At 43.3% G+C, this 23,043-nt stretch overlaps 1 protein-coding gene across 2 annotated transcripts in view; it reads left to right on the plus strand.

Annotated features, from left to right (window-relative positions):
- Nucleotides 1-23,043, plus strand: part of CAMK4 (calcium/calmodulin dependent protein kinase IV) — a 253,686-nt gene that overhangs the window by 207,352 nt on the left and 23,291 nt on the right. For both annotated transcript variants that reach the window (XM_043913774.1, XM_043913775.1), the window contains 2 exons: nucleotides 7,284-7,374; nucleotides 9,419-9,493. In XM_043913774.1, the coding sequence (XP_043769709.1) occupies nucleotides 7,284-7,374; nucleotides 9,419-9,493 (166 nt within the window). The remainder of the gene's footprint in view (nucleotides 1-7,283; nucleotides 7,375-9,418; nucleotides 9,494-23,043) is intronic.

A 23,043-nucleotide genomic window follows, 5' to 3' on the forward strand; every position in this document is an offset into this window, starting at 1 on the left:
TTAAGGTCACACAGATAATAAATAGTATACTTGGTGTAAATGGCCCCAGAGCACCTGTCATGATGTTACTCCTTAATAACCATTTCAAAAGCAATATCTCAAAGCTTTATACGCCTTATTTCTTGTATTACCCTTGATCAAAACCAATAGTGTGATACTGAAACAGAACTCAGCTAAGATATGCCTTTGGTACCAACACATTAAATTTATTATTATAAGATCCTTAAAAACTATTTGTTTCCTATTTTGATTAGTCTACAGATAAAATTATACTTGTCATTTAATGCTTTCTTTCTAAAAAGAGAATGCACTTTCCAAAAATTGAGCCAGTAAATTAGTTGTGTGCTTCTCTGCCTCGGAGGCTGTCTGTTTCTCCTCCTCCTTCTTTTTATTCCAGTTTTAATTAAATTCATACACATCTGGTTATTTGCTCTTCCAGTTTCTTTATTAAAAGTTACTGTTACTCAAGATAAACTTCAATAATTAGGTGCTACAATTTTTGTCGGATTCATTATTTCTTCCCATTAAATTGTTGGATTTATATAGAAGACATTGTAGGTCTTCTCCCAAACTGTTGTTCAGATTTTCAATATGTTTCCTTGCTTGTCCCTGATTTACTTTAATTGTTATTACCTCTAACACTTGGTTTATTCTACAATGGGCTTCCCTGATGGCTTATTCTAGAATATCCAATAATCTTATTTTTTAGTTTTTTTAATCCTCTTGTCTATGTTGACTCTCCATGATTTAAATAATCTGCAGCTAAGATTGAGAATACCTTGATAAGGTCTATATCTTTGTGATTAGGTATTTCTTAATCAGTTCTATGTCATTCATATGATATGGTAAAATGTCTTGATGCATTTTCCTATGAGTACACAATTTTGAGAAGCATTTTTCACCCTTAATATCCTTTTCTTCCCCACTTCTCCATGTGCAGTGATCTCACTGTATCAAAATAAGATTAGGATTTGTTGAGATTAGAAGGGTATATTTTATTTAAAACCTAGTTTGAAAATAAGGGGCAGTGTTCCTATTATTCAGTTCGTGGTTGTTCAGTCGCTCTGTCGTGTCTGACTCTGTGACCCCATGAACTGCGGCACGCCAGGCTTCCCTGTCCTTCACTGTCTTCTGGAACTTGCCCAAACTCATGTCTGTTGAGTTGGTGATCCCATCCTACCATCTCATCCTCTATCATCCCCTTCTCCTCCCGCCTTCAATCTTTCCCAACATCAGGGTCTTTTCCAGTGAGTCAGCTCTTCCCATCAGGTGGCCAAAGTATTGGAGCTTCAGCTTCAGCATCAGTCCTTCCAACAAATATTTAGGGTTGGCTTTTATGACTTCTGATGCTATAAGACAGAATTTTTCAAAGATATTCTAGGGACTTTTTTTGAGGGTCACTGAAACCCCTTTCAGAGGGTGTGTAAAGTCAAAATCATTTCATCATAATATGAAAGCATTTTTCCTTACTTTCCAGTAGTCATGTATGAATGTGAGAGTTGAACCATAAAGAAAGCTGAGCACCAAAGAATTAATGCTTTCAAACTGTGATGCTAGAGAAGACTCTTGAGAGTTGCTTGGACTGCAAGGAGATCCAACCAGTTCATCCTAAAGGAAATCAACCCTGAATATTCACTGGAAGGACTGATGCTGAAACTAAAGCTCCAATACTTTGGCCAAGAGCCAACTCATTTGAAAAGACCCTGATGCTGGGAAAGATTGAGGGCAGGAGGAGAAGGGGACGACAGAGGATGAGATGGTTGGATGGCATCACCGACTCAATGGACATGAGTTTGAGCAGGCTCTGGGAGATAGTGAAGGACAGGGAGGCCTGGCGTGCTGCAGTCCATGGGGTCACAAAAAGCTGGACACGACTTGGGGACTGAACAGCAACAACATGGTATGTGGTTTTACGGTAGAGAAAGAAGTGCATGTGAGAGTCCAGCAGTTTTCTGTTAAGCCAGAAATGAAAGAAATTTGTAAAACTTTAAAATAGTGGTATAGTGCTCACTAGTTTCATATCTTAGAAAATAGTTATTCATATTTTAAAATGTGTATATTGTCATGAGTTTATTGTTTTATTTTTAAATTAAAAGTAATTTTTTGATTTCTCAGTTCTAACCATTTGCAGAGTAACTAAATGTTAGGTAGAGCTCACATAAACAAAAGCTCTTTGAGGTTCTTAAAAATTTTAACTGTAAAGAAGTTCTGAGGCCAGAAAGTCTGAGAATCGACGCTCTAGAAGCGCAGCTACTTCCGATGACTGTGTCTCCTTGGGGGGAGGCAGAAGATCATACTCCATGTTTGTCTTCTTCCTGGCTTCCCAACTGGAAATAATGTAAAGGTTAAAAGTAGTAACTATTGATCAAAGGCAATCAGTGGGTCTAAGCAAAAATAAAATTGCCATTTTGTCAATAAAGTCTCCCACATGTCTGGATGATTATATCATGAGTATTAATAATCTTTCTACACCAAGTCGCTTACAGCAAATGATCCTTGCCTCTGTCTTTGGAAGTCGGGATCAGGACTGTTGGCATTCATTCCATTATGTGCTTTTCAGTTTGTCCCTCTGGTAGTGCGTGACTCCTAGATCTATTATTTTCTATAAAACTCTTCTTCTCTTAGCTCTCCTTTTGGAGTGCCAAATGATGTTTTGTTTGTTGTGTCTTGCTTTTTTAAAATTTGCACTTAAAACACAAAACCACCATTTTTGTTCAAGAAAGCCAGAACAACATTTAATGAAAATCTTTATATAATTAGTACTTTGCTAAACCAACACTTGTCCCTTCATCTCATTTGTTGTTACTGTGTCACTATTTTCAGCATCATTTTCTTCCCCAAGCTATGGAGCTTCTAAACTGGGTTAGAAAATCAATATTTTCTATTGATTTATGCAATTCTTAGATATGTTCCAAAGCTATTGTATGAGACACTCACATCTTTGCCTTTCACACTACAGATATACAAGATATAGTATGTTCCTCCTCAGGGGTGCGGTGTTTTCTTCCAGGGTATGATTTGAGGCTGAGTGTGGTCCTCTGCCATTCTCATTTCTCCTCCCCCTCTTACTAAATACCTTGTCTCTCCTCCATTGTTCTCCCCTCTTCTCCTTCATTTGTATTTTCATCTCATCCCCACACTACACAGTCAAGCAGTAAGTGGTTCTTGAGCTCCTGCTTGGGAATCCTGCATGGGCAGATGCCCAGATCTGAGCCCACCACCACGACGTCCAGCTGTGACCTTGTAAGGATCTCTCAGCCTCTTTATCCTTCAGCTTTCTCATCTGCAGAACAGGAATTATGTGACTTCCATCATAAAGCTGCTGTGAAGTTTAAGTAAGCCAAGAGATCTAAATGGTGTTTATAATGGTGCGTGGAATGTAAACTAAGTGTTCAGGACACGAATGGCAGTATTGTTGTTGCTCAGTCGCTCAGTCGTGTCCGACTCTTTGCGACCCCGTGAACCGCAGCACGCCAGGCCTCCCTGTCCATCACCAACTTCTGGAGTTTACTCAAACTCAAGTCCATCGAGTTTCTGATGCCGCCCAACCATCTCATCCTCTGTCGTCCCCTTCTCCTCCTGCCCCCAATCCCTCCCAGCATCAGGGTCTTTTCAAATGAGTCAACTCTTCACATCAGGTGGCCAAAGTACTGGAGTTTCAGCTTCAGCATCAGTCCTTCCAATGAACACCCAGGACTGATCTCCTTTAGGATGGACTGGTTGGATGTCCTTGCAGTCCAAGGGACTCTCAAGAGTCTTCTTCAACACCACAGTTCAAAAGCATCAATTCTTCGGCGCTCAGCTTTCTTCACAGTCCAACTCTCACATCCATACATGACCACTGGAAAAACCATAGCCTTGACCAGATGGACCTTTGTTGGCAAAGTGATGTCTCTGCTTTTCAATATGCTGTCTAGGTTGGTCATAACTTTCCTTCCAAGGAGTAAGCGTCTTTTAATTTCATGGCTGCAATCACCATCTGCAGTGATTTTGGAGCCCAAAAAATTAAAGTCTGACACTGTTTCCACTGTCTCCCCATCTATTTCCCAAGAAGTGATGGGACCAGATGCCATGATCTTAATTAGCTACCTGATATTGATCTAGTGCAAGGAGTGAGCAAGTGGTTAGACATGTGCAAAAGCAAAATTTTATTTTTTCTCACTGTTGCTCTGACAGATTAACCCTGTAAATCCATTCTTCTCGTCAGTGAATAAAATTTCAGGCCATGCCCTAATTTTTCCAGTGCCTTTTGGAAAGGAAAAGACCAAAATTTTATTTTTTCCTTTTTTTATTGAAGTATAGTTGATTTACAATGTTGTGTTGCTTTCTGCTGTCCAGCAAAGTGATTCAGAATATTAAAAAGTGATTCTTCTTTATATTCCTTCCGTTGTTGTTCATCACAGGATTCTGGATGCATTTCTCTGCACTGTGCAGTAGGACCTTGTCTATCCATTCTGTGTGTAATACTTCGCATCTGCTGATCCCAACTCCTGGTCCGTCCCTCACCCCCCTCCTTGGCAGTCACAAGTCTTTTCTGTCTGTGAGTTTGTTTCTAATTCCTGCATAAGCTCATTTGTGTCACAGTCTAGATTCCACATATAAATGATAGCGTATGGTATTTGTCTGTATCTTTCTGACTTACTTCACTTAGTAGGAGAGTCTGTAGTTGCATCCATGTTGTGCAGATGGCCTTGTTTTCTTCTTTAACAGCTCAGTAGTATTGCTTTGTGTGTGTACGACATCTTCCTATGCATTTATCTGTTAATGGATGCTCACGTTGTTTCCATGGCGTGGCTATTGTGCTATGAACACAGGGGTGCACGTATCATTTTTTATTGTACTTTTGTCCAGATATACGCCCAGGAATAGATTGCAGATCATATGGTAATTCCAGTTTTAGTTTTTGAGGAACCTTCATACTGTTTTCCATAGTAGCTACACCAGTTTACATTCCCACCAACAGTGTAAGAGGGTTCCCTTTTCTCCACACCCTCTTCAGCATTTGTCATTTGTAGACATTTTAATGGCAGCCGTTCTGATTGGTGTGAAGTGGGACGTCATTGCAGTTTTGTGTTGCAGTTCTCTAATAACTAGTGATTATTGAGCATCTTTTCAAGAAAACACCAAAATTTTAGACTCACCCAGTTTCAAATTTCTTGCCTCCCCCCCTTGGGATCTGTAATTCATAAACATAGTGGTATGGATTCCTGTTGGTTTCTGCTTTTCTTCTTCTCTTTTCCAACCGGCTAGGTGCCGACTGTGGTTCTTCCAGGACTGGGATGTGAAGGCGATGATGCGGAGCCGGAAGGAGACAGGAGATTATATCTTGGTCTTCCCTGAGCTGGTACAGTGGTCTCTGGTTGTGGCAGGTTACAAATGCCTGCTGTCTTCCCCTGTGGGTCACCTTTGATAGCTCTGCGGGGACTCTCTGCAGGACGGTTCTCTCACTCCGGGTGATCTGAGTGGCCCTTCAGCTGCCTGCTGTCACTGCCCTCGGGTTCTGCTTTCTGTGATGCCAAGATGAGGTGGCATCACCCCTGCGGGGGGCACTCCAGCAGAAGGACCTCCTCTGGGGACCCGCGTCCAAAGCCCTTCTGCACAGTCCACTACGGGTCCGTGAGAAACGTGCTTCTCTGTCCAGCTGTCAGGGGAGGAAGCTGAGCCTCTCTGAGACCCTCTCCCCTCCATCACCTGCTCCAGCTGTTTCCCAGTTTTGTCATGAGTGAGCCAGGCGTCAGTCCCATTCCTCAGACCACTAAATGACACGTGTCAGGCAGCCTTGAAGCTTTTTATTTCCTTTTACTTGGCTTGAGTAGAAAGAAAGAAAGAAGGACCTCCTCCCTTCCTCTATGCCACAGGAAAGGAGAAAAGCTGCAGCACCTTGGCAACTTTTTCTCTCAATGCAACAGAAAGACAGGCAAAGGATTTGAATGGGCAATTTATAAAAAGGAAAGTGTATAAAGAGAAGCTAGACTATATGAGTAAACAGAGAAAGACAAATTAAACCAAACTTAACACATAATTTTTATCTTCCATCTCAACAGAAGTTAAAAATATAAACTTGGTATTTAGATATTAGGAAAACATATACGCTTACACTGTTTATGTGAGTAAATGTTGTTGGAGTCTTTTAGGAAAGTGATTTTGCAGTATATATTAAAATTAAAAATCTATATACATTTTGACCCCACCAGACCTGCTTTCAGGTATCTATCCTAGAGAATATCAGCAAAAATGCTGACATTTGTAAGTATTGAAGGTTTATTACTGCATTAAAAATTTGAATGTCCATCAAAGTGGAAATAGCAAAATAAAAAGTGATATATCCAACAAAAAATGAATACAAGGGTTAAATAAAATAAGTTATGGTGACATATGGGAAAAAAGTTTAAAACATGTTGTTAAAAAATAAAAGCAGAGTGAAAATTTTTATTAGTGATACATTTATGTAAGAAAATGGAAAAATCAGGTATATTTCTTTGTATGCATGTACTCATATTTGTAAATGCATAGAGAAAAGTTCAGACCATTTCAAAGTGATGAATGATTACTTTTGGAGAGGACGTAGACTTCCCTTGGAGGAGAAGCAGGGTCAGGTAGAACTTTAACATTCACAACAAAAATGTGCTACATGTGTGATTACACATGATTTACAAAAGAATTTAAAATATAATAAAATGAATGTTAGAGGTAATCTTTAAGATAATATCAATGATAGTTGGATATACTAATCCTCAAAGAGCCTATGAAAGCATTTATTGTCATTAAACAATATTTATCATATTAAAGGTAGTTCTCTATAGTAATTACTCACGTCTAAATGTCTGTTCAAACAATAATTATGAAGTCTTTGCTATGGTTGTGAACTTCTAAGATGACACATAGAATTATGTCTTTCAGATAATAAATCAGACAAATTTCAACACAGGGCATGTTGACTTTATTATTTATAATAATAATTAGCCAATTTGAGCTGATATGATAATATGCATATGAGAACTGTAATCAGTGTTCCCTGAGAAGTAAATATTTTATTTGTGGCAACAGCTTCTATACAATTTAAGTTGCATTTCATTTTTAGGAAGCTACGTATAAGCTATTCTCAAATGACATATAATTTAAAATGCATTCACCTTTATGGTGTTTATTTTTAAATTTTAATATGTGTGTGTTTGAATTATATAACTTAGTAAAGATTATTATAATTCTGGAAAGATTACCTATAAATGTTGGCACCATAAATATAATTACATGACTATTACTTCATTACTGTCCATATTTAGTACCTACATGAAAATGGGATTGTCCATCGTGATCTCAAACCAGAGAATCTTCTCTATGCAACTCCGGCACCAGATGCACCGCTCAAAATTGGTAAGGGTATTTCTTGATGTCTTTTTATCCCTGTTCCCAAAGCAGAAGAGATTTATTCCGTGGAATTTGTAAATGTTGCTCTGTCCGGTTTTGTCTCCATTCAGTTTCCTCAAATAATGAAACCTGTAAAGGAATAATACATTGTTTTGGAAGTCTGTACTCCTTCCTAGAATATTAGCTTGAATTAATGTGTGCAAGTTGGTACTTTATAGCTGGACACACAAAGGAATCACAGCCCTTGGAAAAGACAGGGACTTCAGGAGTTGACCTTGTATTTTGAAGATAAGTTTATTATAGAAGAAAATCACAGATTATGTAACATTTCCTTTTGGTTATCGACTTTTATCACAAGTTAGTTGGAGCTTCATTTTAGATAGTGAAGAACTCTGACACAAAATGCTTAGAACATATCCGTGTACTCTGGCTCTGAGCCATTTGTTTATATGAACAGAGATGAATTGAGATCTCTATTTCTCAACGTGCAGGCCACAGAACGCCGGTCTTCAGTGAACAAGGGGGGGTGAACCCCTTGTGGGGATGAGTATGGAGGTGCTGGGTTTGGTCAAGGAAGTCAGGGAACGCTGAGTCAGCTAAGCAAGGCTTTATTTCTGCAGGGCTTTCAGAAAGTTGTAAGTGCTAATGTGTGGACTTAACATCTAAATTAATGTCTGTAAGGCTCTTCCCAAGCCTTATTTAACTCTGGAAACCTTGATTTGTATTTTTTTTCCCCCAATAAGAACTTGAAGAACTACAGAGATGATTTGGAAAGTTCTCATCTACCCGGAGACATCAGTAAATCAGCATTTTAGAAAAAAAATGTATATTAAATTTTACTTTCCTTGTCCCATACAAAGCAAATCTTTGTTTACAAAAATAATTATAAAGTCTAGTTTAGATGAAATCTCCTTTGGAGAATCTGTTCTAAATCCTCTGAAGGGCACTGCTCTCTTGGCGCTGTCCTTTATAATGCTAATCTAATGAGTTCACTGCATTTATGTTAAGGTATTTGAAAATTAAGTTGTACATATCACGGGAAAGCTCAGACAACATAATATACGTTATGAATACCAGAACCTAAAGGAAAAATGCTGACGTCCTGCTGGGCCACCAGCCTGTTTTCTTGGTCACTCCTGAAAGGCAGCAAGCAGCAGGAGGCTTCCCTTTGTTGCTTCCTTTAACAGCATTTTCAAAGATTTTATCCTTAAAGAGATTTCTTTAAATGGATGGATAGATACTAATTTAGCTGGGAGAGCCTTCCTTTCTGAAGGACTTCCTGCTGCTGCCTCTGATAAGGATCAGCACTCCATGGAAACGCGGGTTTACCTTTGAAGTCTAAAATGGCCTCAGTTCTCCACCTGCCTCTCTTGAAGAATGCCCTTGAACTGTTTTCATGTTTCCTGGGTGAGAGAGATATAGCCCAGCAAATAGAGTATAATGATAGCAACTTTTGATCATGTTTCATCTAGGTAATATTCTGAGAAATAAATAAAAAGGATTTTTGCACCAAGTTACCTGCTCCTCAAATGAGAGTAAATTCTTGTCCATCAAATACACTAAAGAATGAAACTATTTATTTTGAAGCAGAATAAACCTTTGATATTTCTGCTCATTTTCTTGACATTTAAGAAAGTCCAATTTTTTTATTCTAATTTCTTCCAATGGATTGAAAGTTCTGATTTTACTAGTAATTCTATGCTATCCTTTAGAGTTAGTTTCAAATCTTAGAATTAACATTATACAAAATATATCCATTGCATCTATTATTTCCAGAAGAAATAGCTTATTTACTAAAAGCTAGTAATTACAGAGAAAACATAAAATAAATATTGGAGTTATGGGGTAAATTTTTTTCCAATTTAAGGCCAGACTTAAATTATTATTTAGTTCTTTTAGTTTACTCTCCCCAGTGACTGTCCTCTATATCCACCCCAATATCAAATACCAAAACAAACAAGTTTTGCTTTGAATAATAAAATAGTAATCTGTTACCTTATAAAAGCTGAGAAAATACTCATTTCATTAATTTTTTTTTCTTGTCTTCTAGCTGATTTTGGACTCTCCAAAATCGTGGAACATCAAGTACTCATGAAGACAGTATGTGGAACCCCAGGATACTGCGGTATGTTGTTTAATACTGCAATTTTACTGTGTTGTATTAAAAGTCCTAATATCTCTATGTGAAGCACAATTTCATATAAGTCTCCATGAGGAAGGCATTTATAAATGACACTCAGACTACCTCTTATTCTGCATGAGGGGTTCAATTATGCTGATTTTAGGGCGCCACTGCAGGACAGCAGGGAGGGGGGAACCAGAGGAAGGAACAGGAGCCCTGAGCCTGGGGGACCCAGGAGAGGGGACAGGAGCTCTGCACCTGGGACCAGGAGAGGGGACAGCAGCTCTGCGCCTGGGACCAGGAGGAGGGAGAGGAGCTCTGAGCCTGGGGACCAGGAGGAGGGAGAGGAGCTCTGAGCTTGGGGGACCAGGAGAGGGAACAGGAGCTCTGCGCCTGGGGACCAGGAGGAGGGCCAGGAGCTCTGTGCCTGGGGACCAGGAGGAGGGAGAGGAGCTCTGAGCCTGGGGAGCAGGAGGAGGGACAGGAGCTCTGTGTCTGGGGACCAGGAGGAGGGACAGGAGCTCTAAGCCTGGGGGACCCAGGAGAGGGGACAGGAGCTCTGCGCCTGGGGGACCCAGGAGAGGGGACAGGAGCTCTGAGGCTGGGGACCAGGAGGATGGCCAGGAGCTCTGTGCCTGGGGACCAGGAGAGGGGACAGGAGCTCTGAGCCTGGGGACCAGGAGGAGGGAGAGGAGCTCTGAGCCTGGGGGACCAGGAGGAGGGACAGGAGCTCTGTGCCTGGGGACCAGGGGAGGGGACAGGAGCTCTGAGCCTGGGGACCAGGAGAGGGGACAGGAGCTCTGTGCCTGGGGGACCAGGAGGAGGGACAGGAGCTCTGAGCCTGGGGACCAGGGGAGGGGACAGGAGCTCTGAGCCTGGGGACCAGGAGAGGGGACAGGAGCTCTGTGCCTGGGGGACCAGGAGGAGGGACAGGAGCTCTGAGCCTGGGGACCAGGAGGAGGGATGGGAGCTGTGAGCCTGGGGACCAGGAGAATGGTCAGGAGCTCTGTTCCTGAGGACCAGGAGGAGGGAGGGGAGCTCTGAGCCTGGGGACCAGGAGAGGGGACAGGAGCTCTGAGCCTGGGGACCAGGAGGAGGGACAGGAGCTCTGAGCCTGGGGACCAGGAGGAGGGACAGGAGCTCTGAGCCTGGGGACCAGGAGGAGGGACAGGAGCTCTGAGCCTGGGGACCAGGAGGAGGGACAGGAGCTCTGTGTCTGGGGGAGCCAGGAGGAAGGAAGAGGAGCTCTGCGCCTGCCTTTCAGGAAGCAGCTGCTCTTATCCCCACTCAGGAGTAGAAACAGAGTCTCCAGGGAAAAGGACAGGGAAATAGCTTTGTGACTGGGATTAAAGCCAGGAACCCTTTGTCACCTTACTCAGCTGCTTTTTGTCAGGCAGGTGTGTGAGCAGACGTGTCATTCATTCCAGTGGTGTGCAGGACTGCAGTGAGCGAGGGTGGCCCCTGGTTCTCATTGATGGCCCTGGTCTAGCCTCACGAGGAGAAGGCTGTAGGTGGGGTTTCCCAGCCAGAGTCCCCAGAGATGACACAGTCCTCGCATCCTTGCCCATCCTCCCAGCCTCCCAGAACAGGCTGAAGGCACCCTGGGGTACAGGCCACAGTCAGAGGCAGAACAATAGCGTTTGATCCAAGACGGCATGACGCTCGCCACCACCCCTTTCTTTTCTTGATGACTCTCTTAATCTGGCAGCAACCTAAAAGCCAATAAAGCTTGTAAAAATTATCAAGAATTTCTCAAGTTTTTCTGACTCATGAATACATCACAACTTAAATAAAATCTGTGTTACAAAGAAGAGAGACAAGATTTCAGGTTACCAGTCGTAAAACTAGGTATCATTTTATTTTAGGACCATCATTTTTTTTATACAAATCTTCCTTCACTTACTCATATTTTCAGCAAAATCACCTGCTATGTTCAAGTCAGTGCTTGGCACCAGGAAGATGCATTTTCTTGACCCCTTCCCCACCCTCATGGGCTCAGAATCTGTAAGGGAACGGAGGTGAAACCAAACACATACACCTCGAGGAATGCCATGTTGTGCTTGTGGAAAGGCCGTTATGGAAACATAGGAGAAGGGTGGTTTTAGCGTTATCTCTCTTATTCTTCTATGGGATTTATGTTTCTTAGTCACTTCATCTCATAAGTAGACACATAAGAACTACATTACTAACTCATTTTAACAACTTTTGAATTCACAGAGATGAGACAAGCAGTGCACTAAGAAAGCCACTGAAGGAAATGTATGATTAAATTCACAGAATTTTAGTGCTAGAAGGAACTTCAGTGTTCATCTCATTCTCATTTTACTAAGGTCAAAAGAGTATGACTTCCTCAAGATTCCACGTTTAGTTACTAGAGGATCAGGGATGAGAATCCTGGTATGCAAGGTCCTAAAAACAGAATTACAGAAGGAGGAGCTAACCCACTCCAGTGCCCTTGCTGGGGTAATCCCATGGACAGAGGAGTCTGGCAGGCTGTGGTCCATGGGGCCGCCAAGAGTCAGACACAGCTGAACACACATGCTTCACACAAATCAAGAAAGCACCGTAGACAAACCACTATAGTTTCCCTTCATAGCAGTATATATCACTGACAGCTTTCAGTTTAAAATGTTCTCTGTTTTAATTTTTGAAACCTCAGAAGTGTTGGTCATTGTAAGAAGTGAAAATCCAAGCATTGTTACTTAGTCGCTCAGTCATGTCTGACTCTCTGCCACCCTATGGATGGCAGCACAGAAAGACAGGAAATGTCCTTCACCGTCTCCCAGAGCTCGCTCAGACTCATACATCTCGAGTCGGTGATGCCATCCAACCATCTCATCCTCTGTCCCCCCCTACCCCCCTGCTCTCAATCTTTCCCCACATCAGGGTCTTTCCAATAAGTCGGTTCCTCACATCAGGGGGCCAAAGTATTGGAGTTTCAGCTTCAGCATCAGTTCTTCCAGTGAATATTCTGGGTTGATTTCCTTTAGGATGGACTGGTTTGGTCTCCTTGTAGTCCAAGAGGACTCTGAAGAGTCTTTTCCAACACCACAGTTCAAAAGCATCAATTCTTCAGTGCTCAACATTCTTTATGGTCCAACTCTCATATCCATGCATGACTACTGGAAAAGCCATAGCTTTGACTATATGGACCTTTGTCAGCAAAATGATGTCTCTGCTTTTTAATATGCTGTCTAGGTTTGTCATAGCTTTTCTTCCAAGGAGCAAGCATCTTTTAATTTCATGGCTGCAGTCACCATCCACAGTGATTTTGGAGCCCAAGAAAATAAAATCTGTCACTATTTCCACTTTCTCCAAATAAGACAGATGTCGATTTCTCTGATAGACTGGAGATCTGGAGGTAGGCGGTCCAGGTGGGTTCCACAGCTGTGGCTCCGCAGGTGTGGTGGATCTCAGTGTCAGGGATTCAGACTTTTTCTGTCTTACTCTACCATTCCTGAGTATGTTTCCTCCCAGTCCAAAATGACTGCTTGAAATCAGTCATTAAGTCTACATTCTACACAACCAGAAGAAATAAACACCAAGAAAGCACATTTTCATGTTAAACGGACTTCCAGAAGCCCCACGCGTCACTTCCACCTGTATGTTATTTGCCAGTACTTCACTCCAGCCGCTGAAGACCAGGGAAGCTGCCACTATGTCCCTTACAGGACGTACCGCGGCCCCGCATGAACTCAGGGTCCGTTAGCAGGGTGAGTGCTGCACCAGACAACCATCTCCACCACAGGCTTACGAGTGAGATGTTCATTCTCAGAAAAAATGTGGACACCATCACAGTATGTTCCCTTTAGCCATCCTCTATTGTTTTTATATTTTCCTTAGAACTGTTACCTGACAACCTGTCCATCACCCTTCCCTTCTAATCGTGCTATTGAACTTTTCCTTTCTCTAATTCATATGTCCTTATTTGACCTCATCCTGAATTTCTTTCCTGCTTCCAGATCTCCAACAACATGGGGAAAAGAAGAACCCTGAATTCAGCACTATATACCAAGTGGGGTGGCCCATTTTTGACCATTAATTGCTGACCAGTTGACAGAAGCATTGAAAGAGGATTGAGGAAAGAATGAGACAACAAATTAAGGGTTTCCTATGATAGTAAAGCTGGTGGGCAACTTAGTAATTGTTGTCTAATACTGAATACTAAGTATAACAGGGAGATAGGTAGGTTGGAGAAATCCTCAGAGAATTGAGCAGCCTGAAATGGAAGGATCAGGGAGAAATTACCCTAGTGGTCTCTCAGGGTCCCTTCCGTGACTGAGATAGCAGAGTCCTTTCAACAGCTTATTTATAATAGTGATAAGAGCAAGTCTTTCTTGTGACAGTACAAAATGGTCATTCTCAGTCAGTCAGTTCAGTCGCTTAGTCGTATCCAACTCTTTCGACTCCACGGACTGCAGCACGCCAGATCTCCCTGTCCATCACCAGCTCCCAGCGTTTACTCAAACTCATGTCCATTGAGTTGGTGATGCCATCCAACCATCTCATCATATTGGGCACCTTCCTACCTGGAGAGTTAATCATTCATTGTCCTATCTTTTTGCCTTTTCATACTGTTTAAGGGGTTCTCAAGGCAAGAATACTGAAGTGGTTTGCCATTCCCTTCTCCAGTGGACGTTTTGTCAGAGCTCTCCATCATGACCCTCCTGTCTTGGGTGGCCCTCCATGGCATGGCTCCTAGTTTCATTGAGTTAGACAAGGCTGTGGTTCATATGATTAGATTGGTTAGTTTTCTGTGATTGTGGTTTTCAGTCTGGTTATTCTGTGAATGAATGATTGACTCATATTGATTCACTATGAATGAATGATTCATTCACTGATAAAATGAACATTGAATGTGTTAATAGACTCCATGTTGTCACCAAGATTATGAGTGAACACAGTATGATCTTGCCCTTTAAGGATCTCACAGGCTATAAAAGAAGAAAGACCTGTACAGGATAAATCAGAATTTGTTGTGATAAATGACATACTTATCTGAGCCTAAGGCTCAAGGATGCAGAGGGGAGGGAATAGTTAATCCTCCTTAGGTGGGCCTTTGCAGAGGGGGGACACTGGAGAATTAGTAGGAGTTGGGCGAGTGAAGAGGCGGCCACAGGCCTTTGTCAGCAAGCACAGGCCGTGGCAGGGTTGGGCGTGGCAGCGTCTGGCAGCTTCGGGGACCGTTTGCTTCTTGGTCACTTTGCGTGACTACTGCATGGAGTCTCTGGTACCCAGAAAGCAGATGGACTTGGAAAAGCAGGATGCACCAAATTTTAAAAGAATCTGTGCACTAGGCTAAGGGATTGAGACTCGCTTTGGTGGATAATATTGACCCAACAAAGGTTCCTCATCAGAGCAATTATATTTTAAAATCAAGTCTATTTTATCCATATATTGATAGTGACATTATGACGATGGATCTGAGAGAGAAGAGTGATCAAAGAAGACAAATTAAAAAGCTGTTGCAGGTGCTCTTTCCTGTCAATTCAGTCATTTATTTTTTAACATAAAATTATTATAAAAACACTATTTCAAACTCTTGCTTTGCCGTCTTATAAGACAATGCTCTTAAGGCGATGCTGTCTCATAAGAGAGGCTTGTTTTCCATTTGTTTTTTTTCCCTGCAGGTATCCATATCACCCTTGAGGCTGTGTAATGGGGTAAAAGGGAACTGAGTGGTTGAACGAGATCGAGGTAATCCATCCACTGTGCTAGAGGTAGAGGCTACCTAGGAAGGCGTGATTTGCTGAACCACACGGCAGGAGAAGCATGCAGCAAGGACGCTGCAGGAGGAGGGGGTCAGAGAGAAAATAAACGTGCTTTCAGGCTCTGAAGTGCTAACTTACACTGGAATTATAGAGGCCAAGGCAGGTTTAGAAATAAAAAACAGGAGAGTTTGATGTACTTAATTTAAAAAGCAGGGTTCATAATATATATAAACAGACATGTATAGTCATACAGTCTCTTGATGCAAAAGAAATACAGTAGAATATTAACCCCAAGAGGGGGCAGGGGAGGGGGCAGGATTCTAAGGACCCAGTGACGCCGGGCACAGGCAGCAGGCGGCCTAGAGCAGAGAAAACGTGCAGGGATTTGAATTGTTTCAACTTAACGTAATAATATTTCTATTCATCTGTCTCACAAAAAAATGAGACCTTTTATAGGTAAGGCTGAAGCCCTATTCCAGGATCACCCTCAATTCTAGCCCTTTCTCCCCACACCACATATAAGTACTGGTGTTTTGTTTTGTTTTGTTTTTAAAGTTCATTGCAAAAAGAAAGTCATCATTCTGAGTATCAGTTTTCCATGTAGGCCTTCTGAGAATATCTGGGTGAGGAAGGAACTGTCCATTTATAGAAAGAGCTGAAAATGAGATCTAAGTACAAGACTGGCGGAAATCATGGTCATGCTATGAAAAGCATGACTTTACACAGAGACTTTGCATTTAACTTGGACGGTGACAGAGAAGGGAGGGCTGAGCTTGCTTCGTGCTTGATGTAAGGACGATTGCGTCCTACGTGATTATTCTTCTGTACACTCTGTCTGGTTTCTTGAAGGATTTTTCAATTACATCTTTGGAGAGAGTGGGTATATATGCTATGCCATTTGTGTCATTTGTTAGGAAATTAAAAAGGAAAGCTGTCCAGTCAGCCTCACTCCAGAACCTTTGCCCCAGGCTATTAACAACAGAGGGTTCTCCTATAAAAGAATCTCAAAGGAAAAAAGATCACAGATACTGTGTGTTTAAGCAAATACTCATTATTTCCTGGGAAATATGCCCAGTTGAAACAGAATGCCAGGCCAGGAAACTAAAATTTGTGATCCAGATAAATGGAACCAAGGGCTAATACTCTTAAATACTCCATGAAGTATTCAACATTGAAGAAATTCTCAAAATCTTGGGAATAGAAATAGGTCTCAAAAAAAAAAAATATCCATTGTGCATGGCTCCTGATAAATGTGCTACAATGTAACTATGCAATACTACTTCCAGAATATCTTAACTGGTTCAGATATTTAAAGCTTGAAGTTTGTGGGTGCTCTGCAGATGGTGACTACAGCCATGAAATTAAAAGGTGCTTGCTTCTTGGAAGAAAAGCTATGACTAACCTAGACAGCATATTAAAAAGCAGAGACGTTACTTTGCTGACAAAGGTCTTTCTAGTCAAAGCTATGGTTTTTCCAGTAGTCATGTATGGATGTGAAAGTTGGACTATAAAGAAAGCTGAGCGCCAAAGAATTGATGCTTTTGAACTGTGGTGTTGAAGAAGACTCTTGAGAGTCTCTTGGACTGCAAGGAGATCCAACCAGTCCATCCTAAAGGAAATCAGTCCTGAATATTCACTGGAAGGACTGATGTTGAAGCTGAAACTCCAATACTTTGGCCACCTGATGTGAAGAACTGACTCATTGGAAAAGACCCTGATGCTGAGAAAGATTGAAGGTGGGAGGAGAAGGGGTCGACAGAGGATGAGATGGTTGGGTAGCATCACCGACTCAATGGACATGAGTTTGAGTAAACTCCGGGAGTTGGTGATGGATGGGGAGGCCTGGCGTGCTGCAGTCCATGGGGTCGCAAAGAGTCGGACATGACTGAGCGACTGAACTTAACTGAAATGTACCCATGCCCATCATAGACGAGAAATACAAGCTGTTAGAGTAGAAGATAAACCAGTATGGAAGTGGTTAGATAAAAGAATGTTTCTGTCTAATATCGATTATCTAATTTATTCATAGGCTTAGTTGCCTAAATTATGTATCTTCATATTTTATATTCCTACTTGTGTATTTATCCACATTCTTTTTTTTTTTTGAGATTGTATGAAGAATTTTTAGGGTTTTTTAAGTTGAACTTTTTTGTTGATATTTTTGTTTTGTTTTGTTTTTCAGAAAATAGCAAAAATCAAACAGGAATAAAACTGAGTGCTTTAGAGAACAGTAAATGTTGCTATACTTTCTTCTCTGCTGCACAGTCAAAATAAACATGATTTAATAATTTTATACTAATTTTTATCTTACTTTTTGAAGGCATAATTAGCATCTGTTTTAGTTTTAAACACTTGTTTCATAATCCTTTTAAAAATAATTTATTTTATTTGGAAGCTAATTACTTTACAGTATTGTCGTGGTTTTTGCCGTACACTGACATGAATCAGCCTCTGGTGTGCATGTGTCCCCATCCTGAGCCCCCTCCCACCTCCTTCCCCACCCCATCTCTCTGGGTTGTCCCAGTGCACCAACTTTGAGTGCCCTGCTTCATGCATCAAACTTGGACTGGTCATCTGTTTCACATATGGTAATATATTCAAGGTCCAGAAGCTATTAAGAAGGTATTTCCTCTTGGCATTTGCCAGGTCTCATTATTATAGGGATAATCCTACTTTGTTACCACATTGATATATTCTAAAGAAATAACCTATTCCATTCACTGTACCAGAATTAGAATTTTTTCAGCAGTCTACAGTCAGAAGAGATTTCTGTCTACATGCAGATGCATTACCATGAAAAATATTGGAAAATTTAAATGACATAAAAGATGTAAATCTCATAGTCTAAACAACAAACTTTCACAATAGCTTCATGTCTTTGTTCCTTTCTAGAAGACTAAATAGCTAAGGTGAAATAATTAGAGTATCCAATTACCTTGGTCCTCTAATCATGTAGGGAGTTATCTCGCCTGAGAACTAATTAAATACCCACAATGATGACTTTCTTTTTCAATGAACTTTAAAAAATAAAAAACACTAAGAAATAAGTGTGTAGTACAATATCGCCTCCACTGCCTGGGAGTCTCCCCGGCTGGCTGCTGTGAGCCCGGGGTGCCGGGCTCGTGGTCGGTGAGAAGCGGGCTCGAGGTCGGTGAGAAGCGGGCTCGAAAGCCTGAGGAAGAAGGCAAGGATGCCAGGCAGGCTGGCCCGAGCCCTGCGCCCCTTCTGCACAGCCCGGCTCCTCTCCCTGAGATGGGCTGTGCCCCCAGGCCAGCGCGGACCGAACCAGGCAGGCCCGCAGCGCCCGGTCCAGATGAAGAGGTGCCCGGGAAGCGGGGAGGCCGGCCACGAGCCGAGAGTGGTGAGCGGGGCTGTGGCCCGTCCTGGTGCTGGCCTTGCGGAGCACAGGGACCCAGAGCTGTCTGGGGAGTTAAACTTCAGGAAAATGAGTCTCCCGGAGCCTCTGTATCGGTCTGATACAGACCTAGAGAAAGGGTGTTCTGTGGAACGTTAGTCTTTTTTCATTTAATTTTTACTAAGTTCTTATTATGCACTGGGCACTTTTCTAGGTGCTAGAGATACAGCAGTGAAAAAATTCTTTAAGGAAGGTAAATTTTAGACAGTAAACAGAATAAAAGTGTAAACAAAGAGAATTTCTGTGGAAGAACAAAGAGCTGGGGAAGAGGACAGCAAGTGCTGGGAGCTGGGTTAGTATTTAAACAGGGTGAGCGGTGAAGGCTTCCCAGGAGAGGAGATCCCGGCTGCGGAGGAGGTCAGGGAGAGAGCGTGCGGTGTAGACAGCCGGGAAGGAACACGCCGGGGGCAGGGACTGAGCGCACCGGCCCGAGGCGAGCCCGCGGGGACGCGGCTGGCGGGCGAGTGCTGCAGGGGGACAGTGCGCCTGCGGCCGAGCCGCGCGGGAGCACAGAGCCGCCCTCACCGGCGGGACGCCTCCCGGCAGCAGGCGCGGGGCTGGTGGCCGTGAGGTGCCGCGAGACGCTCCGGCGGGTGTGTCTAAGGTTCAGAAGCCAGGCCGAGGCTGCCAGTGTCTCTGTGGACGCTACTTAAAGTCACGAGACTGCCCAGCATCCCCGGAGCAGAAAAGGAAGTGATCCCACTGACGTCCCAGGCAGCATCGCCTTCAGGAGGCAGGGAGAAGAGAGGAGACCGCGTCCCCATTCCGACGGCCCAACAGCGGACCCTCCACAGGGGAGAGCTAGGAATGAACAGCCGTGTAAGACAGCGGTCTGGGGCGCAGCGCACAAAACTGTTCTAACCCCCAGAGCTGTCAGCCGTATCAGGGGCTCGCATTAGCAGCTGCCTCCCTCGCGTGGGAGATGGTCCCAGACCTGCCCGCGCGTCCCGCAGGGTCAGGGACAGAGGGGAGAGCCCTTCACACTTCCTCGTCACCCGTACGGTGTTAAATAGTATTCCCACAGATCCCTGTATGCATTCTGTATGTGTCAACTGAGCTTCTAAGCAAGCACTTAACCAAGTATATTTTGACCTGAGATGGCTGATAAAATGGACGGCACCCCTCACTTCTCCTGCCCCCTTCAGTTTAGAGACAGGCTTTTTAATCCATTTATGTGTAGTTGGAGGATAATTGCTTTACAGTGTTGCGTTGGTTCCCGCCGCGCGTGAGCGCGCATCGGCCGTGGGTGTGCAGGGTCCCCGCCCACCCCGGGTTCTGGCCGGGCCGCGTGAGCGCTCCCCGCGCCGCAGCGGGGCCCCTCCGGCTCTCTCTTTTAGGTACCGGCTCTGTGCATGTTTCGTTGCTCCTGTCTCCTTTCATCCCACCTCTCCCTGTCTCTCTGCGTCCGTGGGTCTGGTCTCTGTCTGCCTTAGAGACAATCATTTAATGTACTGGAAATCCTTACCTTCTTGGTCTCAGTATTGCAGATCATTCTCTGTGCCCTCTTCCTTATAATTTTAAGAGACCACTTCAAGAACAGAACCAACCATGCCTGCGAATCGCCTGCTGTAAGGATTCGGCTCTATTATTGCCTATGTGAGGGTGGAGCGACGGGAGGAAAAGGGTCAGAGAGCTGATTGATGGCGCGTGGGTAGGAGATGCGCTTAAAATGCACCGTTTGGGCCCTCAACACCCACAGGATGTTCCATTTTAGAGTGTTTGCTACAGAAAGGATAAGCGTAAAATAAACAGTAAAAGTTTCAGAAAGAATTATTGCTGATAATTATCAGTGAGGTGTATAGTTCCTTTAGAGAAAAACACAGTTTTTGCCAACTTAACACATGAGACAGTTTGAATGCTAAATCCATTACTTTGTATCTGCATCGTCATATAAAAAAGAGATTCATATATAATGTTACTATCAGGATGAGATAATTAATTATATGGTGCATTTATTTATACTCTGCCTTTTCCCACAAAAGTGGAAAGATAGCTTTTCAACAGTTGGCATTCCTTTGCTATCCCTCAGCCAGCATCCATCACAGCTTTAAAGTGACCAGGGGATTCTGTATGGTTAAGATTTGGAACAAATAGTGATTACTCCAAGATGGGAGAACTCAAGGGAATCATAGAAAAGTGACTTCCATAGAAATGAAACTTTCACAGGGTGGTAAAAATAAGCCATATTTCTTTTGTCTGCTTCTGAAAGCACTAGGTGTTCTAGGGTATTTGATTTTCTCTTCAGGGTATCATTTAAAAAACAAAAAAGTCAAGTGAGGAAAATAAACAGGCTGTTTCTTCACCCATTTATAAGATTTATACAAAAAGAAATGTCATACAATTCACGTGGCAAGGAAGACTTCTTTAACAGCTGAAATGAAGAACAGTGAGAGTTGGATTGACTGATGTTTGAAGTATAAAAGAGCCAAGGAAAATAGAAAGGATGCATTAGAACATAAAGAGCCTAACGCATATGTCTCAAAACATCCTTCAGACGTTTTTTCTTGCTTTACACTAGCAAGTGGTAAATAACTGAAGTGTCTGAAGCTCCAAACGCCTCCTGGCTCCTTCTCAGCCTTCCGCAGCAAGGCATGTATTGAAGTGACAGTGTTCTGAGGTTCACTGCAGTAAGCTGACACGGCTGCTCCTAGCCAGAGGCAACCCGCCTCCCCCCAGTCCCAGAAGCATTTCAGCTGTATCAGTCTGATCTGGTCCGTATCTTTGTTATAGCATTCAGCATACTGAGCTCAGACATTACCTGTCTTCTCTATCGTCAAAGCAAAAACTGCCCTTGACAAAGTTGAAAAAGTTGTTCCTGATTCTTGCCAAATGTATGTGACCCCGTAACAGAGGACCACACACGGTACCGATGCTCAGAAAAGCCCGCTGCCCTGGGCACCGTAGGAGCCGGTAAGCTCTGTGGGCCTGTAGCAGGCGCCCTGGAGGCACCTCCTGGGGTCCTCCTGGCCAAGCTGGGAAGCGGGAAGGAGCAGAGAAGGTCCAAACAGGCTCTTCTGCTTCCAGCAGATAAACCCTCTCTCTCCTCCCGCTCAGTCCGCAGAGGCAGGGCTTAGAGGAGTTTCCAGATGCTGAGGGTGCCGTGGATTTCTGTGGCCCCAGGAGTCTCTGAATTCAAGATCAGCCTCTGCAGTGAGAGCCCCACTGTGTCTGTCCGTCCGCTGTGGGAGCGGCAGTACTGCTATAAAGTCAGATTTGGGCTTTAAGGTGAAAATAAATCTTTTCTATTTTTTAACTGAAGTATAATTGGTGGACTATATTGTATTAGTTTCAGGTGTACAACATGGTGATTCAAAATTTTTATACGTTATACTCCATTTATAATTATTAGAAAATATTGGCTGTTACCTATATGTTTTGAATGGTTAAAATGAAAATGTAGGAGAGAATTTAAAAATAAATGAACAACAACAAAGCTCTGATGAAGTGGAACCCGCAGCGTCCTTGAGCTGCCTGCGCGTGCCCGGGGGCCCGCGGCGCGCCGGGAGTCGCACCCACGCGGACCCCTCCCATCCGTGTCCCGGCTCCCCCCTGCCGCTGGGTCTCATCGCTTTTGCTTTCTTCAGGGAGCCCTCTTCTCTGTTTCCTCAGCCACTACCTCTCCCCCTTTGCCTGGTTAGCTTCTCTAGATCTTTCACATCTGTTTAAACTTCGCTTTCTCTGAATACCTTGCTTGATCTTTCTGACCAGGTCAACCCTCTGTGATAGACACTCTCTCTGCAAACACTTCTGGTTACCACTCTATGTTTCCTTGTGCGGTTTTCTCGATCAGCACACGGTAAGCTCTGTGGTGGTGGAGACTTGTTCTCCATAACTCCCCTTCATTCCCCAGCACCACCCACAGCACCTGTCACAGCCTGTGTGCTTAACAAATACAGCTCATCATCTGTGGAATGAGTGAGTGGATAAACCTGTTGATTTCATTCGCCTGGTCTCCGTTTGATTTGGCTTTCTCAAAACAGTTAACAGCTTGAAAAAGCCTCCCGATAAAGAAAGCTGCTCTGTTGTTTTAACTCCATAGGTAGGAAGGGATCATGCTCATCTAGGGTACCAACAAAATGAAGGTCAGTCAGTTCAGTTCAGTCACTCAGTCGTGTCCAACTCTTTGCAACCCCATGGACTGCAGCATGCTAGGCCTCCCTGTCCATCACCAACTCCTGAAGTTTACTCAAACTCATGTCCATTGAGTCAGTGATGCCATCCAACCATCTCATCCTCTGTCGTCCCCTTCTCCTCCCGCCTTCAATCATTCCCAGCATCAGGGTCTTTTTAAATGAGGATTCAAATGAGCTCTTCACATCAGGTAGCCAAAGGATTGGAGTTTCAGCTTCACCATCAGGCCTTACAATGAACACCCAGGACTGATATCCTTTAGGATGGACTGGTTGGATCTCCTTGCTGTCCAAGGG

This window comes from Cervus elaphus, chromosome 9 (genome assembly GCF_910594005.1).
Source record: "Cervus elaphus chromosome 9, mCerEla1.1, whole genome shotgun sequence".
Lineage (NCBI taxonomy): Eukaryota > Metazoa > Chordata > Mammalia > Artiodactyla > Cervidae > Cervus > Cervus elaphus.